Source organism: Anomalospiza imberbis, chromosome 5, assembly GCF_031753505.1.
Source record: "Anomalospiza imberbis isolate Cuckoo-Finch-1a 21T00152 chromosome 5, ASM3175350v1, whole genome shotgun sequence".
NCBI classification, from domain to species: Eukaryota; Metazoa; Chordata; class Aves; order Passeriformes; family Viduidae; genus Anomalospiza; species Anomalospiza imberbis.
Genome location: NC_089685.1, coordinates 21591120 through 21612029, shown reverse-complemented (window position 1 = coordinate 21612029; position 20910 = coordinate 21591120). Strand labels below are relative to the sequence as shown.

At 38.4% G+C, this 20910-nt stretch overlaps 1 protein-coding gene and 1 long non-coding RNA gene across 3 annotated transcripts in view; one reads left to right on the top strand and one right to left on the bottom strand.

Moving 5' to 3' along the window:
• Window positions 1–3105: 3105 nt before the first annotated feature.
• On the top strand, window positions 3106–13019 carry LOC137473835 (uncharacterized). 2 transcript variants are annotated; one of them, XR_010999013.1, is made up of 4 exons: window positions 3106–3838; window positions 5788–6030; window positions 12055–12167; window positions 12888–13019. It is a non-coding gene; the product is annotated as an uncharacterized lncRNA (long non-coding RNA). The 2 variants fall into 2 exon arrangements; XR_010999012.1 differs by lacking the exons at window positions 12055–12167; window positions 12888–13019 and having other exon boundaries at window positions 5788–7111.
• The window catches only part of SLC13A1 (solute carrier family 13 member 1), a 31085-nt gene continuing 22335 nt past the window's right edge, over window positions 12161–20910 (bottom strand). Inside the window, exons 14-18 of the mRNA XM_068189866.1 lie at window positions 17268–17371; window positions 16256–16365; window positions 15471–15632; window positions 13126–13263; window positions 12161–13025 (exon numbers count right to left, since the gene is read on the bottom strand). Of these exons, the coding sequence (XP_068045967.1) occupies window positions 12882–13025; window positions 13126–13263; window positions 15471–15632; window positions 16256–16365; window positions 17268–17371 (658 nt within the window). The 3' untranslated portion in view covers window positions 12161–12881. The remainder of the gene's footprint in view (window positions 13026–13125; window positions 13264–15470; window positions 15633–16255; window positions 16366–17267; window positions 17372–20910) is intronic.

Below are 20910 nucleotides of genomic sequence, written 5' to 3'. Positions count from 1 at the left end.
GTTTTCTTGAACTTCTTTAGCTTTGAACCATGAGGTCTAGGGATCATGTTTATTTTCACTGCACTGTACTGTCTCAGCAAGAGGCTCCTTCACCTACAGCTATTTCTCAGTCTGGGAAACAATTAACCTTATTTGACTTTGCTATTGGTACACTGAGAAATAGATGGTATTATGACATCATCTTCAACTTGAGTATGCACAGTTTTAACAAAATAATATGGTGAAAATTTCAGCACATTTTCTCTGTTTTTTCATCTTCTTCCAATAAAACTATTAATTCTATTTTGGATAATATTGAGCAACTTCTTTTGAATGTCAGCAATCTCCTAGAAAATTGTGATGGTGTTTTTATTCCATATCCTCATAGTATTGGTTAAAAAAAACACATGAAGGTTGAGCTACTGGTTAGAATGAAGCAGCAGAAAAACAGTGAAGAAAAGCCCATGGCCCCTATCTCATGGTCCTCTCTTAGACACTACACTGAAATTCTGTACACAAACTCTTTCCTAGTGAGACCTGAGTGGTAATTGTTATGTTGCTACCTGAATATCAGTTATTATTTTTTCATAGATCCATGGAAAGCCTCTGATGCAAATATATTTATAGCTGAATATGTAATGTTGCATATTAGCTTCACTTGGCTGTAATTAGCTGAGGCAATGCTAATTAAAACTGAAACTACAGAAAGTCTTTGTATGATTATTTAGTATTATCTAGCTTGTGTTTTTCTAACTGCTTCCTGTAGTCTAATTAGTGGCATAGGCCATTAATAAATTCAAGGCCAAATTATGTTACCTATCTTAAAAATAATAAGGAAATCAGTTAGACGAATTGGAAATATCAGCAGGCAAAGCTCAAGGACCCTAATAGATTCAGTGACCTTTATCCTCGAGATAGGTTAGTATTCATTATGGTGCTGTCATCATTTCCTTAAATAATTTAGATGCCATTGTTTGCTTCTTGGAGGCACATCCATAAGGTTCTATAAAGTCAGCAAAACCTGAATACGTACAGATGCTTCTCAGAAATAAAAGACAAGACTGCTACTCCATTATATCCTACATAGCTGCCTTTAATTTTATGCTGTTTACAGAACTTCCAACATGCTCCTGCATATTTAGTTCAATAATGTTGTACATCCTGAAGCACAAACACATGAAGTGCCAGAAAGCCTATTTATGTGTCTCTTCACACTGAGAAGGTTTCTTCTATGTCCATTTTAGCATGATTTCTTTATCATGGATGGCCCAATAAGAAAGAAATCAGGTAAAGAAAAGCTATAGCTTATACCATGTGGCTGCCATATTTGAAGTAAAAACAAAAGCTTTGAACTTAATATAAAATATTAAACATTAAATAATCCAGAGAATAATTTCTATTTTCTCAGCTGAATTGAATGTAAGTACCTTCTGTCTGCTGTGGTAGTCAGTGTTTTCATGTTTTATGTGCTCATCTTTTCTGTGGTTTTACAATTGCTTAGTTATTTATCTAATGTTAGTCAGTTCAGTTGGTTCATTCCATGTGCCCCTATTTCTGTCCCTCACAGTGGGTTTCTCCCAAGTTGTTTACCCCAAAGTTTCCCGCCACTTGCCTGTCCCTCCGCCTGCCAATCCCCCTGCTCCTCCCCAGTTGTCCATATATAGCTATGTCAATCTGAGTTGCACAACCCACCTCCCTTGTCAATCTTTATCCCCCCACCCAGTTTTCTCAGGAATGTTCCCTGTCAGTTACCCTATGCCCCACAGATGATTTGTCCCTGAAACCTTGTCCCTGCCTTGTTTATTCCCCATTGGTTGCTGTATGTCCCACACTCCTCCCCAAGTTTTCCCCCATTTGTTGTTCCCAGACCGCTCCTTTACACGCCTACACCCTTTATAAGTTGTTACAGAGTGTTGTTTAGTTGCCATTTTGCTGCATTTCCCTGTGGAATGGTATTGCCCTCCTGGAAGCCCCCTATAGCTGTGACTGTTAGAATGATCCTTACTTCCTCTTTGTACCCCATTAGCCCAGAGCCAGATAACCCAGACCTCCCAGACCCTAGATAAAAAACCCCACCACCATTGTCCGTCCTCTTTTTCCTCCTTCTCCCCAGAGAATAAACACCTAGAAACTGAGCCTCTGCAAATATCTCGCCTAGCTTCTGAAGCTTCTTATCCCTGCAGGTCCCCCAAGGCTGGGCTAGCTTAGCAGGTCAAGAAAGCTAACAAGGGGGAAAGCATCAGCATTTGTCCCTGGCTCCCATCGAGAATAAAGTTTCTTTGGCTTGTCACACAGGTGTTCTCTCCCTCGTTTCTTTGTTTCAGGATCCTCATCTTTCAGTCAGGCAGCTTTACCCACTCAGCTGCCTACACCACTACCAGCTATTCTCATCAGAGACTCTGGAGTGGCCACTCTCGTGGCTCTCCCCGGCCACCAAAGGAGACCTGCTAGCCGGAGCCATCCTGTCTCTGTGGCCGCAGCCTGAGAGCGACATCTGCCTTGAAAAATTGGTGATGAATCACATCCATTCCACTTCTGTGCACCTTTGTGGAACAGACTCATAAAGGGTATAACATCTGAGCTCCCATGACTTTTGCAATTACAGCGTGCCAACGTTTAGTTGTCTGATAACGTGCACACTTCTGCTGCCTGGCACGCACAAGGACACCAAGCTGAGCAGAAGCCATGAACTAGGACTGCTTACTGGTAGCTGCTTATTGGTTCCTGTCTTTCCAGAACCCTCCACAGACAGTATTCAAAATGTACTTCTAATAGCAAAGAACATAAACAATGCAACAGAATATTGTTTAACAAACACATTTGAAGGAGTATATAGTCTAGGCCATAGTTTACGGGGTAAGAGGTGTAATTATTATGTCACCAAGAAGAGAAAAATCTGACCTTTTACTTCTGTTTCAATTTTCATACAAAAGTCAGTTGTAACGAAATGCTCAATAAATGGGAATTATAAAGGGTATGGGAAGCAATCCAGAATAAGAAAAGAACAGGTAAAGGACATTTGGACAGGTGTGATGTACTCAGACTAGGGATAATTTATTGAATTTTCCCTCTTGAATATTTCAGGAATTCACATGAAACGGTTTCTGAATAATCATCACTTCTTTGTGAGAAGATAGCACACAGCAAGGTCTGACATGACTAAATAATGAGCAACCAAATGTGTCAGGCTCACTTGGATACACAGAATGCTATTTTAGTAATCAAATCACCAGTTTAAAATATTTAGAGGATAATAACTTGGTAAGAAACAGCCAACACTAGTGTGTTAAAAGCCAGTCATGCCAGAAAAAGCAACATCTTCTCTGACTATGCAGCAAGACTGGTCTAGTAAATGAAGTAATAAAAGTAGTGTATCTTAGGTTTAGTAAGGGTTGTCTTGCACTGCATTCTCCTGAGTAATTTAAAGCGATGTGACTTACAAGAAAGTTACATAGTGTAGGTTTAACACATATATGGCGTGTTCAAAATCTGTGCTTAAAAAACAAGGGTAATTTGCCCAAAACAGTGGAAGCATATATCTAGTAGATTATCTTTGAGAAAATTTTGGTTTTGGGTTCCTATAGCATTAGTTTAATCAGTGATTTAGATAACATGTAAGGGACTGATATAATAAAACCTACAGATAACGGAAATGTTTTGTGGGTTGTGGACTCTTTGGAGACAGATTTAGAATTCGAAACTGTATTGCTAAATTGAGTAAATATTCTGAAATACAATCAAAGCCCCAACCACCCTGGTCTTGAACATTTCCCGGGATGAGACATTCACAGCTTCTCGGGGCAACTGGTTGCAGTTCCTCACCACCCTCTTCATAAAGACTGTCTTCTTAATATCCAATGTAAGTCTCCCCTCCTTCAGTTGAAAACATTGCCCTTTGTCAGCAAGGTTGCTCTAAATCCATTCATCCCCCAGTTTTTATTGATATTGGGATTTGCTCCAATCCAGGTGCAGCACCTTGCTCTTGGCCTTGTTGAACTTGGTGAGGATAAAGATTTCATGAAGGTTCCTTATGAAGGATTCCAATGAAATTAACTTAATGAAGTTAAGGACGTCTTACCTGAACAGAAATAGGATTGAAAAAATCCAGGGTCTGTAATGGTTCATAAGCAGAGAAAGTAGCTTCTCCAAAAGGAATTAAAAAATTACATAAATTGCATTTTTGGATGTAGAAAAGAAGTGTGGATTACCAAACTTAGAGCTGATGGGTCTTTATCTAGATTTATCAGGAACTTCTGCCTATATATGATTGAACCTTAAGAGGTCCCCACCTCTGTGGCACCTGAGTTATGAAGGGATGTGAATATAATGCAAACTGTCCAGAAAAGCACAAACAAATGAATAAAATTTTTTAAAATAATAATTATGAAATAATCAAGTGATTTAGAAATTGAAAACTGTCTGATTAATAACTCCCTAGGCAGATATCCCACTGAAAATTTTCCTCTGTCAGATAAATACTTACACTTTGCTTAAAACATACATGAGTTTTCCCATATCTAATTTTGTCAATATTTCTGGGCATCTGGGAACTCAAGATAATGAACTTCACAAAGGAAATGCTGCTTCTATATACCGATAATTACATGAGCAGTAACACTTGTCAGACTCATCTACCGGTTAAAGTGTAAGTTGTCGCTGTGCTGATCTACTTGTGACTGGCACTGGCATCATGCTCAGGAACTTACAGAAACATCTTAGTTGTTTCAGTCTAGAGAGCTGAAGTCTGAGTAAGTGACAGAATGGCAGCTAAAGTGTTAAACATAGACACAAAACAAACCATTGCAGAGACCATTGATCACTTGGTCACCACGTCCTCTGGTTCCAGCTGAGACATGGCTAATTTATGTGAGAAAAATTGAAATTATATGTCATGGATTGGAATACATATAATGCAACTTCCTGTGCTACCAGAGTCTTCTTTCTTGAAACTCAAGTAGATGAACTTGGCATTCATCTGAATGGAGTTCTCTTTTCTCGCTAGCTTTTTTGAGGGTTTTTTCCAGCTGGAGCAGTACCTCCTGAAGTTAAGAGCAACATAATTACCTGCAAATACTAATATGTTAACCAAATTAAAAATGTTTAATTATTTTATCATGCTTTTTGCATTTACAAGTATTGTTAGTACAAGTTCCTTACTTGTATTAACAATACAAGTATCTTGGCTATAATCAAAATTGCAAAGACTATTTATTGTAGTAATAAGTACCTACAGAAACATTTTGTTATTGCTATGCTTTGAGGTTTTAGTAGACACAGGAAAATATGGAAAAATGCCCAAACCAGTTCCACATTCCAACTGATATTTAGTTACTTTCACAATTAAGATGGAAGCCAATATAATGCTAGCAATTTATTGCTTGGTCCTGCTGAAAGTCATTATTTTATCCTAGGGGAGCGCATATCTTGGGAAATAATTCTATTTAATTTGCAACCATAATCAAGTGATGTGATTTTATTTATGTATGAATTTTATTTACAAATGGATTTCAGCAGGATGTAGCTCACAGCCTTTGGTAATCACACTGCAAGGGCTTACAGCTATTCTTAAAAGTAAAATGAGTGGGATTTTCTATACCTCAGATCCACTGCTACATAGTTCAAACCTTTCATTAATGTTGTCTGTCACCAGTCTCTGAAAATGTTTTTTATTTTCATTTGCTTTGTTAGCCTAAAAGAACACTCACAATTTTGCTAGGGCCCTACACAATACAGCAGCTAGCAGTAATTAGTACTATTGTTTTCTTTTAGTATTTTTTTGCTTTTCTGCTAACACGACTTACTTTTCAGGAAAACAGCTCAATGGCTTCAAATCAGAGATAACTTCACATTTCCCAGATGGAAATGTGGACAAGTGGACAAGGAAGAAGACCCAAGGTGTGCTGAGGGGATATGCATTCTATAGGTTTTTGTAGAAACTGAACCAAGTTGAGGATGACTCCTTGGACTGTAAGCTTCTTGTGTGGGTCTCTACTGTCAGAAGACAACCTTGACAACAATCCCAGGAGCTGTGCTCCCAGGTGACAGTGCAAGGTAAAATCCATGGGAAGAGGTTGGATTAGGGTCCAACTAATATTTATCTGCCTTTGGTTGTGACACAGTTTGAGGGAGCATTATAGAAACAAAACCTGTGTGGTTGGACCAAGATCAGATGTCTACTACTCTACTTTTTCACCTTTGAAGGGGAATAAGAGCAGATGGAAATTTCCATCTTGGATTAGCTAGGAGGAGATTTGGATTTCCTGTGATTTAGTCCAATCACAGCTGTGAAGCAGAAAACTCCTAAGCTCCTGGCAGCTTCATATAATAATCTTCATTGACCTTGTCAACATTATGCCTAACACAACCTATTTTCTCTTTGTGGTCTGTAAAATCATACTGTAAGTGCAATACAACTTGAGAGTAAGGAGGTAAGTGGCTGCAACTTCTGCTGGAAGTTCAGCTTTAGTTATAAGACTTTAGTCATATTTCACTATCACATAAAGAGGATTCCACACCTAAGAATTTCAAGAATGGAGTTCAAAAATGTCACCCATGAGATACTGCCTAAGCCATGTATTCAATAGTTGCTACACTGAAAATACACTGTCTAACTAGCAAAGAGTTAAAGGCTTATTAAAATTGAATGATTGTTCTTCATGGGTTTAAACTCCATCTGCTTTCACAGTGAGAACAGGAAAAATTATAGTACTATCTGTGTCATCCATTTCCTTCTCCTCTGATGCATTGTAATAACATCTAAAGAAAGAACTAGCCACCACATGGTTTTCTATATTATGCAAACTGAACTTTTCCAATCCATGAAGAAGAAGTTGTCAGTAGAAGTTGTCAGTCTTGTACATGGATCATTACCAGTTTTGAAAGGTGAGACTCAGAACTGCAGGTTGTATGTTAGCTTTTCTGTCTCTCCCTCTCTCTTCCTCTTCCTTCCTCTTCTTTGCTCCCTTGTTCTTCTCATTTATTTTCTTTTCTTCATTTCTTCCTTTTATTTCTTCGCAATAAGAGACAGAGCTTTTCAAGATAACTTAAGGGGGAAATTGTTCAGAGAAATCATCTAGGGGAGCAGAAAATGCTTTTCCCATTTGTTATGTATTCAAGAAAGTGCTACAAAATACGAGAGATTTAAACATTATTTACTTGCTGAGACAAGAAGTAAAAACTATCAAATGCTTATGGTTTAGTTATTCTGGACTCATTAGCCTAGGATGCTAATGTTTTTTAGCTTTAGTACATATGCTTGCCTTGCTATCTGTGCTCATGATAAGCACAGATGAAGATGGACATCATATGGCATAAATTCAAATATTCAGGATGAAGAAAACCTTACCTCAGTGACGCTCTGTGTACCAAAAGAGCTAAGAGCTCTTGTCTCTTAGCCTGTTGAATTATATTGTTTTAGATCCCACTTACAATAAAAAGACTTCAATTTTTAAAGTAAACACCTGGCCTGGAAAACCAGCTGTCTTTATTTTAGGATAGGCTTTGAAACTTTTTTTTTTTTGCATGATTACTTACCTAAAGAGAAATACTCAAAGAAAAAAATCTGTGATTCTGCCTGCCTGCTTAGTGCTGGAAATATTACACTACTCTCTTAGATTTTTCAAATTAGTTCCTAATTTAGACATCTGTGAATGTCACTGTGCCTGTATCTCTCTGTGGGGTATGAGACCAGAATCCAGCTACAGCAAAATATTCTTATCCTCAGCTTCCCTGGGTGAAAGTGTCTCCCTGTGCCTTGGAGGGGGTACCAGTGTGAGACAGCACAGGGGTGACTGTGGTCCCAGCTGCCAGACCCAGAGCTTCCCCTCACAGCTCATTGCCCAGGCTATTTACTTAAAGCTCTATTTTTGGGGCTCAGGAATTTTTCTCTGCTAGCTCTAAGGTCTGTCAGAAGAAGGCTGATCCTGGTAACACTGGTCTCTCTTGAGATGTAAAAGATGTGGGTTCAAATTAGTCAGCATATGAGGAAGGGTCACAAAAAGTTTTCATGGTTCCTGTGTTGTTAGAGGATGTTGGAGGATGAAAATGGAAATCTCTATGGGAAGGAAGCAAGATGCACAAAAATGTCCTGCATCATTCCTGGATTGATGCCAGAGGACAAGAGTTTCAGTATCATGCTTTTAACTAGAATGTTATTTTGGACAGTTTTGGGTGTATTAGCTTGCTGGTTCCTTAGACTTCTTGTGGTACTTTTTATCCTACATCTTGTAGAGATATTTTGCAAACTTAGGCCAACAATCTGAAATTTTCACCCAAGTTTCTACATTTGCCACAACTGAAGATGGCAGTATCTGAGGAACTCCCCTGAAAGATGACCAAACTAAATGCTTGAAGTGACTCTTCCAGCTATCCTTGTGGGTCTGCTCCAGCATCCTGACCTAAAATGGTTATTCCTGAATCAGAAACCAGGTGCTAAAGAGCTATTTTTCATAGGTATATGCCTTGCTTTCTGACCTTCTAATTTCTGATTAATCCCAAAACTATTTTAGACTGTGATATATTTATTCTGTGTTTGTAGAAGAACATGGCAGAGAGCAGATTTTTTTACTCCAACTGCTTTTCAAATCTGAAAGATCTTTCTCTTTTTAAAATTATTTTAAAAGTGGACTTTTTCAATATCCAGCAAATTTAAATTATTCTCAGCAGGTATTTTCCTCAGCCATATATATGAAGAGTTGAGCTATAACAATTGAAAAATGTTTAAGAAATCTCAGGCACTTTTATTGACAAATAGCTTTTCTTTGCAGATCAACTTTAGCTCTTGTTAGTGATAAACATGTTGGACTGTACAGTATTCAGAAAATATTTATTTTAAAAATAGTAGATTTTTATTGTAAAGGAAAATTGTGCAGAAATTGAACATTGTACAGATAGAACAACATACATAAACTTCCAAACACAAAAGTATTGGGGAAAAACACTGACAAGAATTCAGTTCAAGTGATTGTTAAAACCATAAACTATCAAACTAAGTTTGCAGAGACAAAAAACTAAGCTGATAAGTGAAGTTATAATTTCTGAGTAATAGCTGCAAAGTGATCTGATATATGTGCAGGCCTGACCACTGGGGGATGTCCTCAGATGCTCTGGGGCAGCAGGGTGTCACCATCAGAGAAAGTGGTATCCTGCTGTGGGCTGCCAAGGGCAGGGCAGGAGAGAGGGCAGGACTAGACTTCTGGACATCTAAGGGGTCTCTAGAAGCCTTTCAGTCCTGCCAGCAGCTGCACATAACATGCAAGAGTATTTTTGTTGTTGTTACTCACATGCAAGGTGGTTTATTATCCACACGTAATCAAAGAACTGTAAGATCCAGGATTTTTTTTTGTTTTGCTACACTCTTCCTGACCTGCTGTGCTGCACTGCTCTTGAGCTACAGGCTGGTTGATTTTCAACCAGCTAGACCCTGGCAGTAAACAAACACTTTTAAAATTTCATTTTAAAAGTACATAAAGGGATTTATGCTGTAAGATTGATTTGATTGCCTGATTGTAAAATAGAAAAGTCAAGAAGACATTTCCAGGGTACACATGGTTTGTGCACATCTTCCAAAATAAAGTGAAAATACACTAAATATAGCATAACCATAGAAAAGGAGAACAAAGACCGGGCACATATCCCCAGTGAAGTGCATGGCAAAAGCTCCTTCTAATTCATCAGGAATGGGATCACAAATAAACAGCAAGTTACAAATATTACTTATGTACTATTACAGTAAGCTAATTGGACTCATCCGATTCAAAGAAAAAAAACCACCTTTTATATGGAAATTAGGAACAAAGCAATTAACAAATAGTTAATGTCATCATATATTAACCAACTCTTAAAATAACTGCAGGTGCATTCCCACTATTTGTCCTAATACAAATTCTGGTCAAAGCAAGGAATATAATAGCAACATATGAAGAGTGTATTTCTGCTGGTGATCAGCATAATGATATGTGCCTGCAGTCCAAGCTAAATCCACTCCTTGGGTACCAGATTGCCACATTCTGAAATTCCTTTTCCTCCATTTCAATGCTCTCAGGTGGGGAATATAATATCAATATTAATCCCTGCACTGCAGGGCTGTTAATTTTTACTTAAAACATTCCTAAAAGCTTTAAAAATAAGTTAGTAATAATAACAAATAATCTCAAATGTTGAGTCTGACCCATTCCCTAAAATTCTTCCAAAACAAGTTAATAATCCTGCTGAGAGCCTACTTTCCCAGTACTGCCAACCTGATTGTTCATAACTCCTTATTTGCAAGATACAGTCTCCAAAAAATCATGCTTAATTATTTACTTTTGTCACTAATTTAGTACATTATGACACAATTAAGATGCTAGTTGCCAAAAGTCAGTTTATATATAATTGTGTTTCATTTCAACAAATACAAAAACATGTGATCCAAGAGATGACCAACTTTACAAACTTCTCCCTTGTCTCTTTGTGTATTATCTGCTGCATACAACAATACACTGCATCCTTCATTAAACAATTTTACTATTTTTGCTTGTTTACTAAGATACTTAACCATAATTTCTGCCCTGAAAAAATAATCTAGGGAAATTCTGTGGTCTGCATTACATAAGGGTTCTGACCAGACAGGCCTTTGTTGTCATATCATTTTATGAATAAGCCAGAAAGTAAAGAAAATGAACATCTGAAAATCAACTGGCACAAACAGCTTCAGCTTTACTGAAAACTGTATCACTTGTTATAGTCAACAGACCTGTGGAGATTAAAAATATCACATCCAGTGGGAGTGGTGAACATAAGGCCACAAAGAGGACTGTCTTCCCTTTTTCATAGTTCATGAAAAAGTCAAAAACCCAGTGTTACAAACAGAAAAGAATCTATCCCAAATAAAAGGGAGAATAATGAGTCTGTTAACCTGAAATTAATATGCTTGCTCATTTGTTTAAAGATGAAATATTTCACCACAAGGCCAGTAAAGCACTGGAGAACATTAGTCAGGGAAAGTGTGCATGTTGGGTTTCATGTTGGAGAGTTTCAAGATGACTAGACAAATCCCTGAGCAACCTGGTCTGAAAAGTAATAACCTTGCTTTGAGCAAGACTGAACGCTTCTGAGATCCCTTCTTCTTGAAATACTGTGATTCACTGTTTCCACTGCTCTTGAATAATTGGGAAATTTCTGACAAAATTGGAAAGTGATACCTTAAAGTAAGTAAAAGCACTCTTTGCTGGTCTTCCTCTCTGTGCCTTCAGGACCAATGGCCTGAGCAAGCCATTAGATCCTGCACTGCACATGCTTATGGAAAAATACCCAATGATATAATCCAGGATTTGTATCCTGGATTAGTTACATGTATCAGCATTTCACTCGGGTACCTGACTTCATTTAGCCATGTATATCTGTAATGATAATCATTACTACAGGGGATCAATAAACATTATTTGCATAGTGGCAGCTCCCAATTGCCCCAGTGATGGTCATAGCCCTATTTTGCCACTGTATTAAAAATTGTGATAGCAGCCTCAATCAGGCTTGAAAGCATGGTGTTAATACTTCAATATTTACACAGAATCATTCATTAAGAAAAAGTGTTTCTTTAATATTTTGTTGCAGCTGAACCTGCAACTAATAGCTACAGGTAACAATCTACATATACAACATTATAAACTGCATTCTGGCATTCCAGAAGTTATGACTGACATCTCTAAATATGCAGTATCAAAAACAAATGTAAACCATTAATCAAAAACCAACAGCATTTTTTGGTTGTTGTTGTTGGGAAAAATGGACACTATCTTTAAAAGACAGATTGATGTTTACAACTATCATATGGATGTCCCAAGGCATGATCCAATACAAATACATGCAGCTTTCATTCAGACTACATTCAGACTACATGCTCTTTACAAATTATCACAGACCTTCACAACAAGCAAACCTACAGTCTTTATGGTGAAAAATGTGTAACAACCAAATAGAACATCGTTATTTGTAGATATCTTTGAACTCCAACTTACATGCTGACCACTGTTTTGTGTTTAGAACATTACAGTATTAACACAGTCTAGTAACCTTAAACTGCCACCTGTCCTGCAGATATCATGAGCCTCCTGGTGAAGATTCACTTGGCTGACAGATTGACTGTTAAATCTTCAGCACTGTCTTACAGTTTCATTCCTCAAGGAGTTACATCTACTTTTGGTAGAGAGGTATAATGATAATTTAGTCTCCATTTGCACAGATCAACTCAGGTCAATCAACATATGTCTATCCAGGGAAATATATTTTTTTTCTTTTGCAAGAGCAACAACATATTTTAGTGAGGTCCTGAGAGGACGTAGGCTAAACATGCTAAGTATACATTCTCCTTCCAGGTTACAAGGTGCTTAATAGATAAAGTGCTGTGTAAGTGGTCATGCTGCTCTTCTCCAGTTTTTGTGCATTTTTGACTGGTCTGTAAACTATGGGTTCAAGACAGTCCCCTGCCTGATCTTTTGTTTGTGATCAACACTGTTTCAAACAGAGCTTGAATCTAGAAAACAGAATACCAACATGCTACCCGACAACCCCAAGTAAGTAATAACAATGATTTGTATTTGAAATAATAAAATCTAAATTTCATTATTCTGCTACCCTGAGAATGGGGGCAAATTGCCCGTGATAATGGCTATGCACATTTATTTTTTCCTTCATAACATGAAGATATAAAAATTCAGACTAGCTGAACTAGATTAGAAACCTGATCTAACTATGATCTTTAGAAAGTCTAGCACTCTTCCTGATTAGACTCTCAGACTGGATCATCAGTCTCTAGGACTGTGAAATACAGCATTTATAGTAATGTAGATCCTTATCATTGTGGTGACTGAAAGCATTTTAAGTGACTCACCACATGTGAGAAAAAAAAGGAAACTTTTTTTTTTTTACAGCCCAGTGCCATTTGTAGATGGAACGTTGAGTGCCCAACTTGGGTAAGTGTAGAGATCAAATAAAGGCACTATCCATGTCATAATCCCAAGCATAACTACAGCAACTCCGATGATGTTAATGCCCAAGCCAGCTTTCACCTAAAGAAGAGGATAAAGAAAGAAGAAACATGCATCAAGACAATGAAAAAAAATTTTTAAATGCCAAAAATCTCCTTTAGGACCTTTGCTTAAAACTCACCATGTCCATAACAGTTAAATGACCATATGAGAACACAATGGCATTGGCTGGGTTTGCTACAGGAAGCAGGAATGCAAAGGAAGTACACAACGTAGCAGGTATCAAAATGAAAAGTGGGTTCACATGAATGGCTTCAGCCTACCAAAAAATGAGAGTACAGCTGTCAAGGAATGCACTTGCCAAATTAAATACAGAAATACAAACTTCCTGCATTAACATCAGTGAAATGTGAATGGAACTGTCAGTTTAAACAATGAGAAAACATCTTTTATGGTAAATAATTTTTTAAGAACATTACACAGGCACAAAAGGCAAAAAAAGATGATAAAGCTGAAATTGTAGATAATACATTATTGATGATCCATATGAAGGGATCACGTGTAATCCCAGTAAAGTTGTGAATGGTGCTACGGTGGGGGTTGTTGATCTGCTGGAGAGTAGGAAGGCTCTGCAGAGGGATCTGGACAGGCTGGATGGATAAGCTTTAACAAGACTAAATGCTAGGTCCTGCCCTACGGTCACAACAATTGCAGGCAGCGCCACAGGCTGGGGGCAGACAGGCTGCAAAGATGCCTGGTGGAAAAGGACGTGGCTGTGTTGGTTGATGGGAGCTGAACAGGATTCAGTGTGTGTCCAGGTGGCCAAGAAGGCCGTTGCCATCCTAACCTGTATCAGCAATTGTGTGGCCAGCAGGACTAGGCAGTGTTTGCCCCCCTGTACTCAGCACTGTTGTGGCCACACTTTGAGTGTTTTGTCCAGCTCTGAACCCCTCGCTACAGGAAAGATATTGAGGAGTTGAAGCATGTCCACAGGAGGACAATGGAGCTGGGCAAGGGTTGGGAGCACAAGTCCTTATAAAGAGCAGCTGAAGGGGCTGGGGGTAGTCAGCTTGGGGAAAGGCATCTCAGGGGAGACCTTATCACTCTCTGCAATGCCCTGAAAAGAGGGTGGTGGGGGTCTCTTCTCCTAGATAACTAGTGATAGGACAAGAGGAAATGGCCTCAAGCTGCATCAAGGGAGGTTCAGTTGGACATCAGGAAGAATTTCTTTAGTGAAAGGGTTGTTAAACATTGGAATGGACTCCCCATGGAGGTGGTGGAGTCATCATCTGTGGAAGTGTCCAAAAAATCATTGGACATAGCACATAGTGTCATGGTTATTTGGCAAAGCGGTTATAAGTCAAAGACTGGACATGATGATCTCACAAATCTTTTCCAATCTAAATGATTCTGTAATTCTGTGAAAAGAGAAGTAACATTTATTTGAAAGAAAGAGAAAAGGCATTAGTATGTGTCAAGGCTGGCCAGGAGAAAAAGCTACAGACTAAAAGACAGTCAAGAAGTTTTGAAGAAGAATCAGATGTTTTGATAAAGATCATGAGAAGAAAGAACAGAACTGATCTAAGGACAGAAGAAATGGGAATTACATAAAAAGCACATCTATTAGCCCTCTCTTCTCTTTGTGACAACCTGTAGTGTTAACCACTTTTGCTGAAGATGCAGTGCAGAAGAAACCCCAAGAGAATTGTCCTTTTAAGAGCTTCAAATATTCACAAATAGTAATGACAGCATCAATTTTCATGTTGAACTTTACTGGAGTTTTCTGAGGTAATTTTCTTCACAGTGGCTTGTATGTTTTGGATTTATGCTGAACACAGTGTTGACAATTTAGGGTTGTTTTCTTCTGGCTGAGCAGTACTTATACAGAGCAAAGGCCTTTTCTATTCTTCTCACTGCCACGGTGATGAGGAGGCTGGGGTGGAATTGGCAGGAGACATAGTCAGGACAGCTGACCCCAACTGACCAAGGGATATTCCATACCATATGGCATTATGCTCAGTGTATAAAGCAGGGGGAGTTTGTGGTGGTGGCATTTCTTGCCTCAAGCAACTGTCATGTGTGATGGGGCCCTGCTTTCCTGGAGATGGCTGAACAGCAGCCTGCCCAGGGGAAGCAGTGACTTAATTCCTTGCTTTGCTTTGCTTACATGTGGGGCTTTTGCTTTCCCTGTTAGATTATCTTCATATGAACCCATGAGTTTTCTAGCTTTTCCCCTTCTAATTCTGTCCAGGACCTCTCTGGTGTGGGAGTGACTGAGCAGCTGCCTGTGGCTTGACTGCCATCTGGATTTAAATCATAAAATGAACTTTAATCTAATTTTACTAATGTTTCAGCATTTCTTGTTAGAAACACCTAAAGCAACCAAATAACCAATGCACAATACAGGACAGCAAAAAACCTGCATGAAGTATTTTACTGAGACTTTTTAAAACTGCTTCTTTGAACAGCTATATTGTTACAGATGATAGAGTAGATTCTGATTAAAAATAAGCTTGTTATACTCACCAAAGGAGATAGTATGGGCAAAAAGATCGTAATGGTAGCTGGATTACTGGCTACTTCTGTTACTGAAGTGACAATAAGGCAGGATATCAGGATAACCAGCCACAAGGGTAATGATCCTAGAGGGGTCAATTTACTTGCTACCCACTCAGAAAGTTTTGAAACCTGTATAAGGAATGTGAGAACATGATTGTGTTTAGCAAGTCACTGAAAGGAAATTTTTTTAAATGGACTTATCTGCTAATAGTGAAGTATTTAGGTAAAAGAGAAAAATCTGAAATATTTTCCATATTTCTACCACATGTTTTTAAGACCATTTTTCTAATTCAGTGGTTCCCTATAGGAGCCCACACAAACTATATACCATTTATTTATATTTGCATTTCTGAGATGGTTAGAGGAGTCTTAATCAGAAGATGGCAATACGAGTATATTAGGCTTCATAACCAGAGTCTAGGTCCAAAGCTGCTTGATTTACTGGAGTAGTCATCAGGCTCCACATGGGAATTATCTCAGTGACATTAAGGCTTTGGAACCAGTGTTCCCCCATCAGATCTAAATTAATAAGAAACAGTAGTCATCACTGTGCATAGTCTTGGAAGACATAGGAAACTTCTTTTTCTCTAAACCTGCTTTCTGAACATCTTGAATATTCATCACATTTATCCTGTTCAATATTGCTACAGAATAACTTGCTAAAACAAGAGAGTAACTGAATTCACTGCATGTCTGAATCACTCTTGATTGGGTCACATTATTTGTTCAGTATCTTCTATAAATTGCATTACCTCACAGCCGTCTGCCAGTGCAAACCCGCCACCAACAAGAATAGCTATTTCCCAGGGCATGCATGACTGAAATTCCTTCCAAGTAATCAGTGGAATGTAACCAAAAACAGCTAGAAAAAAAAAAATTAAAAAATATATCTACCCCTCCCCCCACCAACACTTAAACACATATTGACAAGCTCTTGAAATAATCTCCCTGAGGAAGTACTTGGGAAAAATTCAAAACCAAAAAACTCATCATTTTAATATGAACAAGGTTGTAACATGTTCAAGGTTTCTCTGGCAGAAACAACCTGCACTTACTAGGAGAGATCTTTAACGGGAAAACTGTCATGACTTGGAGACATTAGAACTGTGATGCTTTCCACCAGTGGGGCATTGGCCTCTTTCCCCTCCTTCCCTATGTGGAAGACAGTTGTGGGTTATCAATGAGTTCCATTTACTCAGTAAAATGGTGCTATTCAGACAGATTGCTGAGCAAATGCTGTTTCACTTAGACTCATCTAGGGTCTGACCTTCCATTCTCTGTGAACACCGAGATCCCATTGTTTTCAGCAGCACAACTGAATGCATAAAGAGGATAAGCCAGAGGTGTACTTTAAACAAAATTCCATTTTGAAGAGGAAAAATTGCATGATAATGAATTAATGTACAATTTTGGATTTTATAGGGTACCCTAATCAAGCAGTAACATTTTCATACCATAGGCCTAGCCCTGATCCATGCAGCCCATTTCAAAGCCCATTGCAGTCAATGGGAAGGTGGTTTCCACTGGTGTCCATGGGCTGCAGGTAGCAGCTTCCTGCACAGCACTAGCTCCTGCTGCTCACATTGTTTAATTTTGGCACTGACTTCCAGGCCAGGGATGCTTTACACCCCAGTGCTTTATACACTCATTAAGACTTCAGCATTAGTATTTAACAACATTCCTCTAACCAGTGCAATAAGTTACATTTACAGTAGCATCTTAGATACCTTGTTGTAGTAAAATTGACATCAAAATATACTCAACTGTTTTCTCCATTCGATGTCCTAGGCAAAGTTTTTGCTGGGATAATAAAGAACAGGAGCCCTATCACTAAGGCAGCTGTTGAATCTGTAATATAGCTTTTATACCTAAGGAGAAGTCAACAAGAAAAAAAAACACATAAATATATATAGTCAGGAGAAAGAGGGGAGGAGAGAGGAAGAGGATAGAGTAGTAGGAAAGTCCACAGTCTGCTGTGGACTGACCATAACCCTCTCTTCATCATCCCTTCCACCACTAGGTGTGGTGGAAAGAGGTAGAGGAGTTAGGAATGGAGTCAGGTTGAGCCTGGAAAAAATAGGATGAGGGGAAAGTGGTTTAGTTTTTGCCTTTGTTTCTCACCATCCAACTCTATTTTTAATTTGCAGTTAAATTAATTTCTCCCATATCAATTCTGCCCATAATGGTAACTGATAAGCAATCATTATTTCTGTCTTTATCCTAACACACATGCTTTTTGACCTTATTTTCTCCCCTGTCCTGTTGAGGAGAGGCAGTGACAAAGTGGCTGGGTGGGAACCTGGCAGACAATCAAGGTCAGTTCTTCTCATCTATAGAAATTTTTAGTGCAGGCCCTATAAATTCATAATTAAATATTTTGAGTAAGTATGTATTATTTTGCCACACAGAAATAAGCTGGTGGAGGGGGATATTTAGAAGTAGCTGATGCTTAAATAACTAGTTTTTACAGTTTAAAGATAAATTTAATAATTTTAATATGCTTTGCAATAGATTCAGTTAAGAGGCTTTAAAGAGCACAGTGCATACCCACAAAGGGCATTTTCTAGCTGAGGAAAGGCAGCAGAACTTTATTATCATCCTCCTATGGCTGTTATTACTAGGTTCACAGTTACAAGGGTCATGTTTGTTTTGGTCATTTCCAGTGCCTAAGAACTGTTTGTACTACTTCTTTCTCAAACTGCTTCAATATCCTTCTAACTTGTAAAGAGTAGCCCCAAGACCAGGCAAGGTACCAAGCTGAGCTATAAGGCCATTTTAACACATTCAAGCCTGCTACTCAGTGTTAGCTGGTGACATATCCCAGTCTGTCTTATTTCAGTCAAGATGGTCATTAAAATGAATAGAAATTTTACTGAAGAAAACTAAGCAAACATTTTCTTAACCTTGTTATTTTTTTTCTATTCTCTGCAAGTTCTTCTGTAAGATTTTCTGAACCAATACACCAATATATTTGTTCTCCCAACCTCAGACCATATGCTTTCTAAATATTCAGCTACAGTAGGTCCAATAATAGCTTCCCATCAGATCTTTCCAGCAGCTTAATGTATTATACTGAACCAGATCTTTTCACTGAAAACAAAGAACAATTCTCTCAGTTATATGCTTACAAATATCTAATCCTTTGCTTTCTTAAGTGAATTTCAAACAAAACCTTAATATGCATACCTGACTTACACCAAAACCAGCATAATTTTAGCTAACACTGTCACAAAATGAAGATGCCATAGAAGTTGAAGTGATTATCTAATATTTTCTGTCTCCTGCTTCCTAGTCTCCGCCTGCATAGAAAATACATTTTGACAAAAAATGTTACTACATGGTTTCTTAAGGCAGGAGGTTCTGCCTGTATATCATCTTTAGCCTAGGATCAGATGCATCAGGTCTAGAGATAGAAAATCTCTTCCTCTTGGATCCTATCCTACATTATTTTAAGGCTTGCTAGAAGTTTTGAAGGAAAGTGAGATCTAGATACAGAAACAATCCATGCTGTCACTTTCCTGTAGGCAGCTCCATTTTCACATAATGGTTGAGTTTGAAAGGGGCCTCAGGAGGTTGTCTGGTCCAACTGCTTCTGTTCTGGCAGAGTCACTCAGATCCAGCTGCCCAGGACTATGTTCAGACAGTTTTTTAATATCTCCAAGGATGGAAAACCAAAAACCTCTCTGGGTCACCATCACAGGTAAAACCATCTGCTGATGTTCAGGAGGCAACCTGTAAGTTTCATTTTGTGCCCACTGTCTCTCATCCTGTCACTGAACCTCACTAAGAAGAGCCTGACTTTCCTCTTTGCTCCCTCCCATGTAGTTTTAAACATTGTCAAGGTGACCCTGCAGCCCCCTTCCTGCAGGGATTGTTCGTCCCCAGGTGCAGGACTTTGCACTTAACTCTAGTTGAACTAGGGAGTGCAACATTTGCTCATAAACTTAGTATTCTTGATGCAAAACACCATTCTCAAAAAACCTGCTTGGGACACACACAACCTCCTTCCACCAGTCAAACTATTATGAGGACACACACATGATGCCATTCCAAACAGAAGCTTTTCAATCATGATCAAATTTTGAGATAAATATGTAAACGCTGTAATACAGCATCTACCTGCTTATAAGACTTATAAGACTGCAAATCTGATTGTGCTGTAAAGAAGAAAAAAACCTGTTGATTCAAGAGATCGCACAATGACTCCAACTGAGATCATTGTAGAGAACATGGCTGTGGACAAAAATACATTGTGGTCTTGCATTAGAAGTAAAGAAAGGATTAAATCATGAAGAAAAAATACAGTACATCCAGGCAATAATCTGAGGAAGAGTGAGGGAAGCTTACCTTGCCTACATCAGTGGTAATCAGCTGCAGTTCAGTGTTGAACTTTCTCTTTCTTATGAGGCTCATAAACCCAAAGGCCAAAGGCCAACCTGAAACTCATCTAATTGAAGCTAATATCTGACAGCCTGGAATCAGACCAGGACATAGAAGGAAACTGCTGTAGCAGAAATGACATGTGATCTTATGCTGTCAACAGATGGGGAGGAAACAGGCATTTTTACCCTGTGCTGCTCTCTGTAGTGTTATACAATATTTATTAAAACATCCTGCTGTCTGCTCACAGGAGGAGGTAATAGGTGCAGGGTAGGACAGTAAAGGAAGTGTATTTAACAAATACACTTTTTTTTTTTTAATTAAGAAAAATAAACTGGTAGAGGAAATGTATTTTTGAAAGGCATCTGATAAAGCTGGGAATAATGGGCTCTACTCAATACTGCTACAGCAGAAATGTGGATTAAAAACTGACTGACAGCACAAAAAGCTCTTAAGAAGTATGAAGGCAGCATAAATAAATAGTGGTATTTCTGCTGGGACTTCAAAAAATATCAGTGTTTGCATATTAAAGGAGTACTCAGTGACGTGACAATGCACACAAGGGTCTGAGAACATGACCACGAGTGGTGACAATGATGGGAAATTTTGTTTGAAATAAAGATTAAGCATTTAATTTAGTTCATCAAACAAAGCTTATAAGGTGATAGAATCACAAGATACATATGCTTTTAAAGCACAGAAGAGTTTTTTAATCCAACAGAGAAAGACAAAAATAGATAACTGGAAGCATATTCAGACAGAAAGCACTATGCTAGTTTGTCTTTTTCAGTTTGACAACAGACATGACTATCAACGAAATTAGCAAATTCCAAAACCTAAGGAACCTGGGCTTTGCCACCCTAACATCAAGCCTGGTTTCTTTCTGGAAATTCAGGTTCTGATAAAGTAAGTTCCTACTAGGTTTAACACACAGAGCAGTGTAACTCTTTTGATCTTCAGCATGCTAGAATAAAGGATCGGACAGCCCTTTCTGGTTTAAGACCAAGAGGGTGGTGCAATTCCCACC